Raw genomic sequence first — 15,229 nt, 5'->3', positions numbered from 1 at the left:
CAGGCAACCAGACCTTCAGGGGCTCTTGTTAGAGGTCCTGCCACAGTGCTGAGGCTCTGAAGGCTGGGCTCCAGTGCCAACCGTGCCACAGGCCAGCTGTGTAACCGTAGAGAGCTACGGGTCCTCTCTGTGCCTTAGAATCCTCTGCCACAGACCAGAGAGTCCATCAGGATGTTAACTGCTGCCATTACTCAGAGATGCGGGTAGGCTGCTGGCAGACCTCCTGTTTACCAAGCCTCTCCGGTGTGCTGAGCCCTGGCCAATCACGGTGGCTCATGATTGAACTACAGACCTAACCCTCAGAAAGCCACCAAGGCTGGGTGTTGTCGCTCACACCTGTAATCCCAGCACTTTGAGAAGTGGAGGTGGGAGGATCACTTGAGCCCAGGAGTTTGATACCAGCCTGGGCAACATAGAGCCTCAGTTCTACAAAAGAAAAAGAAAAAAAATGCTGGGTGCAGTGGCCCACCCCTGTAATCCCAGCACTTTGGGAGGCTGAGGTGGGTGGATCACCTGAGGTCAGGAGTTCAAGATCAGCCTGTCCAAGCATCTCTACAAAGATACAAAACTAGCCAGGTGTGGTGGTGGGCACCTCTAATCCCAGCTACTCTAGAGGCTGAGGTGGAAGAATCGCTTGAACCCACGAGGTGGAGGTTGCAGTGAGCCGAGATCATGCCATTGCACTCCAGCCTGGGCAACACAGCAAGACTCTGTCTCAAGAAGAAAAAAAAAATAGCCAGGCCTGGTGGCATGTGCCTGTAGTCCTAGCTATGAGGAAGGTTGAGGCAGGAGGATCCCTTGAGACCAGGAGTTCCAGGTTACACTGAGCTGTGATCAAGCTGTGATCATGCTATGATCGTGCCACTGTACTCTAGCCTGGAAGACAGAGCAAGACCCTGTCTCAAAAGAGGAAAAAAAACAGAGACAGAGAAAGAGTTGCCAGCCCTGCAGCAGAGACCCACAGGCCTTCCCCGTGCCTCTCACTTCCAAGGTAACTCCTTTGAGAACAGGAGCCATAGTCCCTTCATCTTTGAACCCCAGTTCCCAGCTGGCACAGATAGCAGGGGCTCCCTAAATACATGTAGGATTAAATTGAAAGGAGGCCAGTATTGGGTGTGGACCCTCGTTCAGCTAAGGAAGCAGTGAATCGGAGCAGGCTGGGGTGAGGGCCTGGAGAGAGCTTAAAGGGACTGAAGGTGGCAGAAGCAGGGGTCCTGGCAGATATCTGAGTGGGCAGCTGCAGATGGGGCTGGCCAGAGAAGCAAGCAGGAAGACTGAGGTGTGGTGAGGGGCTGCGGGAACTCAGACCTTGGGCTTGTGGGCTCCAGTTTCCTCCAGCAGAGCCACCTAGAGACGAGCTGGGAGACAGTGTGTTGTGAGGATCCCTGGCTCGCGCTTGGTCTGGCGGGTGCAGAGGTAGTCGGGGGAGAGACCAGAGAAGGAAGACAGAGGTAGGAGGAGGAACGGGTCCGCGGATTGGCTTTGTGGGGCTCGGGCCCTGCAGAGGCCAGAGTCATGAAGGACGGTCTGAATGTGTCATTCCCGAGGTGGAGCGGGGACGCAAATCCGAGCACCGAGGGGGAGACTGGGGTGCCACTGGCTGCTGATCGCCCCCCAACCCTCCGCCACTCCTGGGAAGGGGCAGGAGAGCCGAGGGCGGCACCCACGAGGACTCCCCTTTGGACCACGGTTTGCCAAGATCCGGGGTCCGGGGACGCGCCCCCACTCCTCTGTCCTCGCCGGCAGGATCTTCATCCCCAAGAAGCACCGGGCGCGCTTCGACGAGGTGGTGTCGCAGGGCCTCCTGGGCAAGCTGTGCCGCGCCCGCCGGGCCCAGGGCGCTCAGCGACTGCGCCGGAGCCGCAGCGAGGAGCGGCCGGAGCGCCTCCTGGTGTCCACGCGCGCCAGCGCCCCGCCGCGCCGCCCCGACGAGCCGCCCCCGCGCAGGGCCTCCTTGCTGGTGGGCAGCCTTGCTGGCCCCGGGGGCGCGCGCAGGTACACGGGGCTCACAGGCACGGGCCGCGGACCCCTCTCTGCGGGTGGGCTCGGGACCGAGACCCGGGGAGAGTGCGCAGGGGTGGGGCGGGGCTGCTGGGGTGCAGAAGGGACCGAGAGGTTAAGGGGAAAGGGACACGGGACATCTCCCACCCCTGCACCCCAGGGCCCCCTCTCCATCGTGCTGCTCGCCCCTTCTTTTTCTCCCCAGGACTGTCCGAGTCTACAAGGGCAACAAGAGCTTCGGCTTCACACTTCGCGGCCACGGGCCTGTCTGGATCGAGTCTGTCCTGCCTGGTGAGGGGTGGGCTGCTTGCCCTAAGAGTCCCTAAGGCCCAGGATGGGGTAAAGGACCCCGTGATGGCTCTCCAGGGTCATTGTACCGCATATAGGCTCCTGCTCAGCAACCCCTCCCGTCTACATAAGGTACCATCCTTATGTAGACGCTGTTCCCTGAGTGTCCCAGAGCCAGCAGATCTGAATCCCACTCCTACCTAAGGTGCTTGAGGCCAGAGCCTTCTGCCTGAGTTGGGGTGCCCCACCCCTGCCCTTCTAAATTCAGCATCACCCCAACCCGAGGGAACCAGGTTCTGCGTCCAGACCTTTCCTGTGTCCACAGGGAGGGTTAGGGCCACTGTCCAGGACCCTGGGACAGCCAGGACTGAGCTGGTGCCTACCCAGACTGTGCCCATGCTGAACTGGGCACTTGTCTGTCAGGCCAGACTCAGAGAGCCAAAAGGGCCTGAGGGCCTCTGCCTGTGACTCTGCCTCTGCCTCTAACCCCTGCTGAATCTGGACTCCCTTCTCCTACCACCCGCCAGCCTCTTCTTGTTCCTGAAATCATGCATCTTTTTAATTTTATTTTACTTTACTTATTTTATTTTATTTTAATTATTTTTTTTGAGACTGAGTCTCACTCTTTCTCCAGGCTGGAGTGCAGTGGTACAATCTCGGCTCACTGCAACCTCTGTCTCCCGGATTCAAGCAATTCTCTTGTCTCAGCCTCCCGAGCAGCTGAGACTACAGGCGTGTGCCACCATACCGGCTAATTTTTTGTATTTTTAGTAGAGACAGGATTTCACTGTGTTAGCCAGGATGGTCTCAATCTCCTGACCTTGTGCTCCACCTACCTTGGCCTCCCAAAGTGCTGGGATTACAGGCAGGAGCCACTGTGTCCCCCCTATTTTATTTTAATGAGATAGGGTCTCCCTCTGTCACCCAGGTTAGAGTGCAGTGGCACGATCTTGGCTCACTGCAACCTACACCTCCTAGGCTCAAGTGATCCTCCCATCTCAGCCTCCCGAGTAGCTGGGACCACAGGCACACACCACCATGTGTGGCTACTTTTTTTGTATTTCTGGTAGAGATAGGGTTTCGCCATATTGCCCAGGCTGGTCTTGAACTCCTTAGCTCAAGTAATCCTCCTGCCTTGGCCTCCCAAAGTGCTAGGAGTACAGGCATGAGCCACCACACCCAGCCTATATTTTATTTATTTTGAGGTGGAGTTTCACTCTCATTGCTCAGGCTGGAGTGCAGTGGTGCAATCTCGGCTAACATAAGCCTCCACCTCCCAGGTTCAAGCGATTCTACTGCCTCAGCCTCCTGAGTGGCTGGGATTATAGGCACCTACCACCACACCTGGCTAATTTTTTTGTATTTTTAGTAGAGATGGGGTTTATCCATGTTGGCCAGGCTGGTCTCGAACTCTTGGCCTCAGGTGATCCACCTGTCTTGGCCTCCTAAAGTGCTGGGATTACAGGCATGAGCCACCACACTCAGCCTATTTTATTTTATTTTATTTAAAGAGATGGGGTCTCCCTCTGTCGCCCAGGCAGGATTGCAGTGGCGTGATCATAGCCCACTGCAGCCTTGAACTCCTGGGCTCAAGAGATCCTCCTGCCTCAGCCTCCTAAATGTTGGGATTGCAGATGTGAGCCACCAGGCCCAACCATGGCATCTTGAAGAAGCAGCCTCTCCAGTGCAAGAATCCCTTTCTTCCTGCCACTCCAGTGGGGCAGAAGTGTGTGTGTGCTCATATTCATTGTGGAAGGTGTTTGTAGGGCAGAAATGTCTCCTAGAGCAGAATTGAACTCTCCCTCCCTGTAACCACCTGCTCAGAACTGGGTTACCTGTTCTGTCCTGCATCGGCCCCCTCCCAGCACCTAAGTGTAATGCTCCTGGTTACACATACCTTTGGTGGCCATGCCAATGCATTCTTTCCACATTCTGCATGTCACTGTCTCCAGTGTATGGATCTGTGAGCTGGGCATCATCTGATCCTATAGTCCCAGCCCAGGACTGATTCCATGCCTTCCCCATCATAGGAAGCTAAATTGATGTTTAGATGGAAGCTTTACAGCTGGGGAAACTGAGGCCTGTAGTTCCAGCCCCAGAAGAGCACTGATGTGTCAGGCCAACAGTCTTCGGACTGTTCTGAGACTTAATCCTGATAACTGGCACGTTCGGATCCTTCCCCAATTTGAGCATCACTAAATTTTTTGACACCATATGGTAAGCAAAAAGCCCAAAGCTGCTCTCTAGAGAGCTTCCTCTAAAAACGATTAATCTCAGCCAGGCGCGGTAATCCCAGCACTTTGGGAGGCTGAGGCGGGCGGAACACCTGAGGTCAGGAGTTCGAGACCAGCCTGGCCAATACGGTGAACCCCTGTCTCTACTAAAAGTACAAAAACTAGCCAGGCGTGGTGGTGGCATCTGTAATCCCAGCTACTCAGGAGGCTGAGGCAAGAGAATTGCTTGAACCCGGGAGGTGGAGCTTGGAGTGAGCCAAGATTGCACCACTGCTCTCCAGCCTGGGTGACAGAGCAAGACTCCGTCTCAGAAAAAAAAGAACGATTAATCTTTCCTCTGTGGATATGGCTGTTCCAACCATGCCACCACCACCATCCCCATCCCGGTCTCTCCCACATGTGTAGCCAGAGATATTTGGCCTAGGGGCTTGTTAAAATCCAGATGTGGCTGGGTGCACTGGCTTACACTTCTAATCCCAGCCTTTTGGGAAGCTGAATCTGGAAGATCACTTGAACCCAGGAATTTGAGACCAGCCTGGTCAACATAGCAAAGGACATGCCTGTAGTCCCAGCTACTCCAGAGGCTGGGGTGGGAGGATCGCTTGAGCCCAGGAGTTCAGCACTGCAGTGAGCTATGATCGTGCCACTGCACTCCAACCTGGGTAACAGAGCAAGACCCTGTCTCAAAAAAAGAAAAGATTCCAGGTCTGCTGTTCTCAACCCAACCCTCAAGCTAGTGATCCCATGTCTTACCTGTCATAGGAAGCCAAATGAATGCTTAGATGGAAGGTTTTACAGATGGGGAAACTGAGACATGGAGAGGCTCTGGTAAATTAAGGACCAGAAACTAGGATCTCCTGACTCCTGGCCCAGTGATCTTTGATACCCTACGACAGCCTCTCTAGTCATGCAGCTATTCAAGGCAGGCCAGACTGGATTCGCCACTACCATCACTCTCTCCTCCTTTTCAGTCCAGGGAAAGGACTTCCCCCATCTCACCTCTCCCAGGAAGTCCCTGATTGTTCCCCCTCTTCTCTGGACAGTTTCTATCTCCCTCAGAGAGAAATTCTCACAATTTGAGAGTATATTTTATTTAGGCATTGATCATTTTCCCTACTTCTTTCAGAATTAATTTTAGAATGATGACTAATAAAAGAGGCAGAAAGAGCCCAGGTGTGGTGGCTCATACTTGTAATCCCAGCACTTTGGGAGACTGAGGCAGGAGGATCATTTGAGGCCAGGAGTTTGCGACCAGCCTGAACAATATGGTGAAACTTCGTCTCTACAAAAAATACAAAAATTAGGTGGCCAGGCACGATAGCTCACACCTGTAATCCCAGCACTTTGGGAGGCCAAGGCAAGTGGATAACGAGCTCAGGAGTTCGAGGCCAGCCTGGGCAACATGGTAAAACCCCATCTCTACTAAAAACAAACACACACACAAATTAGCCGGGTGTGGTGGCAGGCGCCTGTATTCCCACCTACTCAGGAGGCTGAGGTGGGAGAATAGCTTGAACCCAGAAGGCAGAAGTTGCAGTGAGCTCAGATCACACCTTTGCACTCCAGCCTGGCTGATAGAGCGAGACTCCATCTCAAAAAAAAAAAAAAAAAAAAAAAAAAGCCCAGAGTGGTGGTGCATGCCTAGGTCCCAGCTACTCGATCCTCAGGTGGGAGGATTGCTTGAGCCCAAGAGGTCGAGGCTGTAGTGAACTGTGATTACACCACTGCACTGCAGCAAGACCCTGTCTCAAACAACACAAAACAAAACAAAAAACAGAAAGTAATTCTCCTGAAACAAAAAGGAATCCCTGATGGGACCTCTCTATGCAGAGCTAAGAACAGTATATGGAGCAGGGACTCGAGACGTACTGATGCTGCCTGAGTACTGCTCTCTGGACCTTGCTCTTCTCCAGCACTGGGGGTTCATGCTGTGCCCCCGCTAGGGGATCACTCCGTGGTCCTTAGATCCTTAAAGCAGCTGCGATCGGAAATGTGCAGAGTCTATTACACGGATCTGTCGATCTTATTTGACTCTCCTCTGCTACCCATGCCTATGGATCTCTGTTTTTTTAGGTGTTTTTTTGGAGAGACGGAGGTCTCGCTATGTTGCCCAAGCTGGTCTCGAACTCCTGGGCTCAAGCAATCCTCGTGCCTTGGCCTCTCAAAGTGCTGGGATTATAGGTGTTAGCCACCGTGACTGGCCAGCTATGGGTCTCTGAGTTTCCATTTCTTGCCTGTAAAACAGGAGAGCATCCTGCTCTCGAAGTGGTACCCTGCCCAGCTGACTGGCACACCCTCTCTTCTTGCTTCCAGGGAGCCCAGCTGACAATGCTGCCCTCAAGTCAGGTGACCGGATCCTCTTCCTCAATGGACTGGACATGAGGTCAGAGGCTACTGGGGACACCAGAGGTTGGTGATGAGCTGCCCCACTCCCTACAAGACTCCTGCCTCCTGGGGCACCCAGGCCGTGGTCCCGATCTCCTCTCACCAATTGGTCCCCAGGATCTGTCCCTCTTCCAATGGGAACTCTGGAATCTAACCCTCCCCCTCACCAGCCGCCAACTCTAGCCAGGACCTCAGTTTATCCTTCCAACCAGAAAATACCCCAGCTCCGTGCTGGGGACACAGAGAGGCACAGAGGTGGTCTTGCTGTGTGGCCCCTGTGGGCAGGACAGGGAGCTCTGGCTGGTGGCCGTGGACAGGGCTCACCCCAGTCAGGCCCTCCTGGCCCTCTCTGCTTGGCAGGAACTGCTCCCACGACAAGGTGGTGTCCATGCTGCAGGGCAGTGGTGCCATGCCCACGCTGGTGGTGGAGGAAGGGCTCGTCCCATTTGCCAGTGGTGAGAACCCCATGGACACTTGGCTTTCTTGGTCCACAGCAACCCTGCCCCGGCTGCTTTTTGTGAGATTCACAGTGCAGAGGACTTGGCTCTTCCCCTAAACTTGCAGCTTGCCTTCCCAGGACTGCCCCCTAAGTAGTACTATAAAATCCTAGTGAGGCTGGGCATGATGGCTCATGCCTGGAATCCCAGCACTTTGGAGGCCGAGGTGGGAGGATCGCTTGAGGCCATGAGTTTGAGACCAGCCTGGGCAACATGGCGCAACTCTGACTCTACTAAAAATACAAAAATTAGTTGGGTGTGATCACACACGCCTGTAGTCCCAGCTACTCGGGAGGCTGAGGCAAGACAATCGCTTGAACCCAGGAGGTGGAGGTTGCCGTGAACCAAGATTGCACCACTGCACTCCAGCCTGGGTGACAGAACAAGACTGTCTCAAAAATAAAAAAAAGGGCCAGGCGCAGTGACTCACACCTGTAATCCCAGCACTTTGGGAGGCAGAGGCAGGCAGATCACGAGGTCAGGAGATGTAGACCATCCTGGCCAACATGGTGAAACCTTGTCTCTACTAAAAATACAAAAATCAGCCGGGCATGGTGGCTCACACCTGTAGTTCCAGCTACTCGGGAGGCTGAGGCAGGAGAATCACTTGAACTCAGGAGGCGGAGGTTGTAGTGAGCCGAGATCACGCCACTGCACTCCTGCCTGGGCAACAGAGTGAGACTTCATCTCAGAAAAAGACAAAAACGGCTGGGCGTGCTGGTTCTCGCCTGTAATCCAAGCACTTTGGAGGCCAAGGCGGGCGGATCACCTGAGGTCGGGAGTTCAAGACCAGCCTGACCAGCATGGTGAAATCTCATCTTTTAAAAAAAAAGAAAAAGACAAAAACAAAAATGAAAACAAAAACCCTAGTGCATAGCTTCAGGGACCCTTCCCAGGGCTGACTCCCTCTATCCCTGGCCCCAGTGTTAGGCAGCAGGCATGTCTTCCCATGCATGGCACTGGACAGCCACACCCCAGCTCAGGAGGTCTGCTGACCTCAAAAGCCAGGGAAACGGCACCTGGCCTGGGGGCTCTGGGTCACTCTTGCCTCTCCTGCCTGTGGTCCCAGCAGACTCTGATTCTCTGGACTCGCCCAACCCGTCGTCAGCGCTTACCTCCCTGCAGTGGGTGGCGGAGATCCTGCCATCCAGCATCCGGGTCCAAGGGAGGACCTTCAGCCAGCAGCTGGAGCACCTGCTCACGCCTCCTGAGCGCTACGGGGTCTGCCGGGCCCTCGAGAGCTTCTTCCAGCACAGGTGGCTGGGCCAGAGCTGGGGTGGGGACCTGCCCTGGGTGGGCCCTAAGTCCTGCCTAGACTCATATCCTAGTCTCCCTGCCTGAGCCTCCTCAGTCCCGATCTCCTGGGGGATGCTCAGGGAGGTGGCAGCTGGTATCAGGGACCCCAGGGTGGTGGGCAATTGAGCTGCCCTGGAACAAACTCTGACCCTGACACCTCCGATAGCCACGTGACCTTGTGCAAGTCACAGCCTTCTCTGTGAAGTGAGGCAGATGGGGACCACCTGCCGAATTCTTTTTTTTTTTTTTTTTTTTTTAGATGGAGTCTCTCTCTGTTGCCCAGGTGGGAGTGCAGTGATGTGATTTTGGCTCACTGCAAACTTTGCCTCCTGGGTTCAAGCGATTCTCCTGCCTCAGCCTCCCGAGTACCTGGGATTACAACCATGCACCACCACACCCAGCTAATTTTTGTCTTTTTAGTAGAGACAAAGTTTCACCATGTTGGTCAGGCTGGCCTCGAACTCCTGACCTCATGATCCGCCCACCTTGGCCTCCTAAATACCTGCAGCATTCTTGATGGGACCCACCTCTGGGCACTTGTCATGGTCCAGACCCTTGGGGATAGGGTTGGTGTCTTTCTTTTTGGACCTCAACTACAGCCAGGTGCATTTATCACACTCCTTGGTCCATGGGGTCATTTTCATGGTCTCTGAAAAGCCTGTCCTTTATCTGTACCTTTTTGTTTTCTTTGAAGGGCTTTGGTTTTTGGTTTTTGTTTTGTTTCATTTTGTTTTTGAGACTGTTTCGCTCTTGTTGCCCTGGCTGGAGTGCAATGGCGTGATATCGACTCACTGCAACCTCCGCCTCCCAGGTTCAAGCGATTCTCCTGCCGCAGACTCCCAAGTAGCTTGGATTACAGGCCTATGCACCACCACGCCTGGCTAATTTTATATTTTTAGTAGAGACAGGGTTTCTCCACGTTGGTCAGGCTGGTCTTGAACGCCCGACCTCAGGTAATCCACCCACCTCCGCTTCCCAAAGTGCTGAGATTACAGGCATGAGCCACCGCACGCCCAGCCTGGTTTTGTTTTGTTTTTCAAAAAGGATGGTTGGTGGGGTGGGGTGGGGGTCTCACTATGTTGCCCAGGCTGGTCTCGAACTCCAGGGCTCAAGTGATCCTCCCAAAGTGCTAGGATTACAGGCATGAGCCACTGTACCTGGCTTTAAAGTCTTAAGATGTAATTCACCTACTATACAGTTCAACCCATTTAATTATACAATTCAGTGGTGTTTAGTATATTCACAAATATGTGCAAACATCACATGATCCATTTTAAAACCTCATCACATCAAAAAGAAACCCAGATCAAACACCTATAATCCCATCACTTTGGGAGGCTAAGGCAGGAAAATTGCTTGAGCCCAGGAGTTCAAAACCAGCCTGGGCAACAGAGCAAGAAGCCATATCTACAAAAAGAAAAAATTAGCTGGGCATGGTGGCTCGCACCTGTAGTTCCAGTTACTTTGATGTGGGAGGATCGCTTGAGCCCAGGGTTTCAAGGCTGCAGTGAGCCGTGATTGTGCCACTGCACTCCAGCCTGGGTGACAGAATGAGGCCCTGTCTCAAAAAAAAAAGAAAAATCAGGCTAGTCGTGGTGGGTCACTCCTGTAATCCTAGCACTTTAGGAGGCTGAGGCGGGTGGATTGTCTGAGCTCAGGAGTTCAAGACCAGCCTGGGCAACACAGTGAAATCCTGTCTCTACTGAAATACAAAAAATTAGCCAGGCATGGCGGCATGTGCCTGTAGTCACAGCTCTTTGGGAGGCTGAGTTAGGAGAATTGCTTGAACCCAGAAGGCAGAGGTTTCAGTGAGCCAAGATCATGCCACTGCGCTCCAGCCTGGGCAACAGAACAAGACATCATCTTCTCCCCCCTCAAAAAAAAAAATCATTGTGCTATATAGAGTATTTTGTGTCTGACTTATTCACCAATTAATGTGTTTAGCTCTGTCCACATTGCTTTGTGTATATATCATACATTGATTATAACTGCAGTCAAAGTCCTGTGGATCACAGCAGTGTCCAACTTTTTATTTTTGTTCATTTCTTAGCCATAGAAGTGACATCTGTTATTTTAATTTGGTTTTCTTCTATTACTAATTATTTTAAGTATCTTTTAATATGCTTATGAACTTTTTCTGGGATTTTCTCTATAAATTACCTGTTCATATCCTTTGTCTATTTTTGTTTTCTTGGACTTTTTGTTCTTGTTGACTGGCATGAAGTTCCTTGTATATTTTATTTTATTTTCTGAGACAGGGTCTCACTCTGTCATCCAGGCTGGAGTGCAGTGGCACAAATACAGCTCACTGCAGCCTAAAACTCCCAAGCTCAAGTGATCGTCCTACCTCTACCTCCCAGGTAGCTGGGACTACCATGCCCCCCTAATTTTTTTTTTTTTTTTTTTTTTAGTAGAGACAGGGTTTTGCCATGTTGTCCGGGCTGGTCTTGAACTCCTGGGCTCGAGTGATTCGCCCACTTTAGCTTCCCAAAGTGCTGGGATTACAGGTGTGAGCCACTGCCCCTGACACCTTGAACATTTTATTTATTATTTATTTCATCTATTTATTTATTTTGAGACAGAGTCTTGCTCTGTTGCCTAGGCTGGAGTGCAGTGGCATGATCTTGGCTCACTGCAACCTCTGCCTCCCAGGTTCAAGCGTTTCTCCTGCCTCAGCCTCCTGAGTAGATGGGATTACAGGCACTCACCACCACGCCCAATTAATTTTTGTACTTTTAGTAGAGACAGGGTTTCACCTTGTTGGCCAAGCTGGTTTTGAACTCCTGACCTCCTGTGATCCACCCACCTCAGCCTCCCAAAGTGCTGGGATGACAGGCGTGAGCCACTACGCCTGGCCACCCTTATACATTTTAAACACTGATTTCTCCTTGATTTTGAAGGTTGTAAGTTTCTCTCCCATGTTACTTCTGTCATTAAGTCTGTTGTGTCTAATATTAATGTGTCTAAGTTGGGCTTCCTTGATTTTGCATAGTCAAACTGGCCACATTTTTGGTTTTAGAGTTTTGGCTTTTGAAATTTTAAGAAGTCCTTCCCTGCTTCTAGGTCAAAAGATATTCTCCTACTTTATTTTTATTGATTTATTTATTTTTATTAATTATTATTATTTTGAGACAGAGTCTTGATCTGTTGCCCAGGCTGGAGTGCAGTGGCTCAATCTCAGCTCACTGCAATCTCCACCTCCCAGGTTCAGGTGATTCTTCTGCCTCAGCCTCCCCAGTAGCTGGGATTACAGGCACATACCACCACACCCAGCTAATTTTTGTATTTTTATTAGGGGGTATCACCATTTTGGCCAGACTGGTCTCGAACTCCTGAGCTCATGATCTACCCGCCTCGACCTCCCAAAGTGCTGGGATTACAGGCATGAGCCACCATGCCTGACCTATTTTTATTTTTATTTTATTTATTTTTTGAGACAGAGTCTTGCTCTGTGGCCCAGGCTGGAGTATAGTAATGCAATCTTGGCTCACTGCAACCTTTGCCTCCCAGGCTCAGGCGATTCTTTTGCCTCAGCCTCCCGAGTAGCTGGGATTACAGGTGCGCACCACCATGCCCACCAAATTTTTCTATTTTTTGTAGAAACAGGGTTCACCATGTTGGCCAAGCTGATCTCAAACTCCTGATCTCAGATGATCCGCCTGCCTCAGCCTCCCAAAGGGCTGAGATTACAGGCATGAGCCACCATGCCTGGCCTGCTCTATATGGTTTTTGTTTTTTTGAGACAGAGCCTCACTCTGTCACCCAGGCTGGAGTGCAATCTTGGCTCACTGCAACCTCCACCTCCTGGGTTCAAGCAGTTCTCCTACCTCAGCCTTCTGAGTAGCTGGGACTACAGGTGTGTGCCACCATGCCCAGCTAATTTTTGTATTTTTAGTAGAGTCGGGGTTTCACTACGTTGGCCAGGCTGGTCTCAAACTCCTGACCTGAGGTGATCCACCGCCTCAGCCTCCCAACGTGCTGGGATTACAAGCATGAGCCACCAGCCTGGCCTGCTCTATATGTTTTAATCTTCACAACAGCTCTATGAGGTAGATGCTATTTTTATCCCCATTTTACAGATGAGGAAACTGAGGCACAGAGAAGGTAAGTCATTTGAGAAAGGTCACTTAGCTGGTAAGTGGCAGAGCCGAGATTGGAGTCTGGCTACCCTGTCCCAGAGCCTGCCTTCCTGCTTACTTTTTTTTTTTTTTTTTTTTTTGAGACAGAGTCTCACTCTGTTACCCAGACTGGGGTGCAGTCGCGTGATCTCAGCTCACTGCAACCTCCACCTCCCAGGCTCAAGCAATTCTCCTGCCTCAACCTCCCGAGTGGCTGGGATTACAGGTGCATGCCACCATGCCCAGCTAATTTTTATATTTTTAATAGAGATGGGATTTCACCATGTTGGCCAGGCTGGTCTCTTAACTCCTGACCTCAAATGATTCACCTGCCTCAGCCTCCCAAAGTGCTGGGATTACAGACATGAGCCACCGCGCCCGGCCCCCACTTCTCTGTCTTTCAAGGGCAGGGATAGGGCATGAAGCCAGAGGCTGTGGCCTGGAAGTGCCATCTTGTCCACCCCCACTCTGTCATCATGTATTGAGCCTTGAGTATTGAGCCTTGCACCCTCACCCAGGAACATCGACACGCTCATCGTTGACGTCTACCCCGTGCTGGACACCCCTGCCAAGCAGGTCCTGTGGCAGTTCATCTACCAGCTGCTGACCTATGAGGAGCAGGAGCTCTGTCAGGAGAAAATCGCATGCTTCCTGGGCTACACTGCCATGACGGGTAAGCATCTTCTCCCCTGCCCCTTCCCTACCTGCGGCTGCTGACTGTCCAACCAACCAGGTGAACAGCCTGGGCGAGAAAGCCAGACTGTCTCAAACAAAAAGGAAGGAAGAGAGGGAGAGTGGGAGAGAGGGAGGGAGATAAGAAGGGAGAGCCGCTGCAGAGTTGCTGGCCCACAGTTTACTAGGATTTTAGCAAGAAGCTCGGGCTCCGTGGTGGATGGCACATGTCTTACATATCTGCCTAGACTCAAAAAAGTTGTATTTTGGCTGGGAGCAGTGGCTCACGCGTGTAATCCCAGCAATTTGGGAGGCCGAGGCAGGTGGATCACCTGAAGTCAGGAGTTTGAGACCAGCCTGGCCAACATGCTGAAACCCCTTCTCTACTAAAAATACAAAAAGTTAGCCAGGTGTAGTGGCAGGCACCTGTAATCCCAGCTACTTGGGAGGCTGAGGCAGGAGAATTGCTTGAACCTGGGAGGTGGAGGTTGCCTTGAGCTGAGATGGCACCATTGCACTCCAGCCTGGGCAACAATTGCAAAACTCCGTCTCAAAAGAAATACAAAACTATTTCACCCATAATCCTCTCTGGGCAGCAGTGACTTGGCGTGGGGTGAGCACAAGGCGTTGAGACTCTGGAAACTCTTGTCGTGAGAGCTCTGCTGGGCCCCCGAGCTCAGGCCAGCTGCATTCTGGTGCTGCTCCCGGCACCTGGTTTCTTGCCCCGGGGCTTCCCCTCCAGAGCTCTTCTGGCGGCAAGCAGGGCAGGCCCCGTAGCCTGGGGTCCACGTATTGCTTCGGATGACATCTGCCCTCCCGTCCCTGTTTTGGAGGTCCCTTGTCTGGCTGAGAGGACAAGAGGGCCCCATGTTCCCTTCATGTCCCACAACAGAGCCGGAACCTGAGCTGGACCTGGAGTCGGAGCCCACACCCGAGCCCCAGCCCCGGAGCTCCCTGCGGGCCTCCTCCATGTGCCGCCACAGCCTTCGGTCGCAGGGCATGGAGGCCGGCCTCAGCTGCGGTAAGGCTGGTGTTGGAGTTGGCGGGTACTGAGTGGAGCTCAGTTTTTCTCCCTGCAAAATGGGCTTGGTGGTGGGGGAATCCCAGGGAATGGGGATAAGCAGGTCCCAGGAGTTGCCCTCCTGGGTCTGCCAGGCCTGTTGGTTCTGGGCCAGAGCCTGAGCCTTAGAGCTTAGATATGGTAATGACATTGTTCTCTGGTAGGTCCCAGCGAGTGTCCTGAGATGCCTCTTTCCCTGATCCCAGGCGAGCGCCAGGCGGGCGATGGCACGTCCCTCCCTGAGACCCCCAACCCCAAGATGGTGAGACCTTCTCTCTGCCCTCCAGGTGGGGTCAGTAGGGGACAGGGAATGGATGGTCCATAGAACTGGGCCCAGGAGACCCAGGCCAAGGCGCCTCTGTGGCTGCTTCAGGCTGGGGCAGATCTCTGCCTCCCATCCTACCCAGGCCTGGCCTCTGAGGCCAAAAGTTAGGGCTGCGAGGGGAAGTAGGGTGGGCTGGACTCACCCCCACCTCCCTCCAGATGTCAGCTGTCTATGCAGAGCTTGAGTCGCGACTGAACAGCAGCTTCAAAGGGAAGATGGGGACCGTGTCCAAATCCCGGGCTTCCCCTCCAGGCCCCAGCCCAGCAGTTGCTTCAGGTAGGGCTCCAGGCTCTGTCATCTTGACCGTCCAGGTGTAACCCTCAACCCCAGGCTCAGCCCTGGAGCTGCTTCTC

General features: G+C 52.8%; 1 protein-coding gene across 3 annotated transcripts in view; it reads left to right on the top strand.

Moving 5' to 3' along the window:
- The window catches only part of GRID2IP (Grid2 interacting protein), a 58,091-nt gene that overhangs the window by 23,569 nt on the left and 19,293 nt on the right, over positions 1 to 15,229 (top strand). For all 3 annotated transcript variants that reach the window (XM_064376461.1, XM_064376459.1, XM_064376460.1), the window contains 9 exons: positions 1,747 to 1,995; positions 2,207 to 2,292; positions 6,837 to 6,906; positions 7,269 to 7,363; positions 8,478 to 8,661; positions 13,338 to 13,492; positions 14,384 to 14,512; positions 14,716 to 14,813; positions 15,035 to 15,152. In XM_064376461.1, coding sequence (XP_064232531.1) covers positions 1,747 to 1,995; positions 2,207 to 2,292; positions 6,837 to 6,906; positions 7,269 to 7,363; positions 8,478 to 8,661; positions 13,338 to 13,492; positions 14,384 to 14,512; positions 14,716 to 14,813; positions 15,035 to 15,152 — 1,184 coding nt within the window. The remainder of the gene's footprint in view (positions 1 to 1,746; positions 1,996 to 2,206; positions 2,293 to 6,836; positions 6,907 to 7,268; positions 7,364 to 8,477; positions 8,662 to 13,337; positions 13,493 to 14,383; positions 14,513 to 14,715; positions 14,814 to 15,034; positions 15,153 to 15,229) is intronic.

The sequence above is a fragment of the Aotus nancymaae genome, unplaced genomic scaffold, assembly GCF_030222135.1.
Source record: "Aotus nancymaae isolate 86718 unplaced genomic scaffold, 86718_ANA_hifiasm-v0.15.2.pri h1tg000015l_0, whole genome shotgun sequence".
NCBI classification, from domain to species: domain Eukaryota; kingdom Metazoa; phylum Chordata; class Mammalia; order Primates; family Aotidae; genus Aotus; species Aotus nancymaae.
This window is presented reverse-complemented; position numbering and strand designations above follow the sequence as displayed.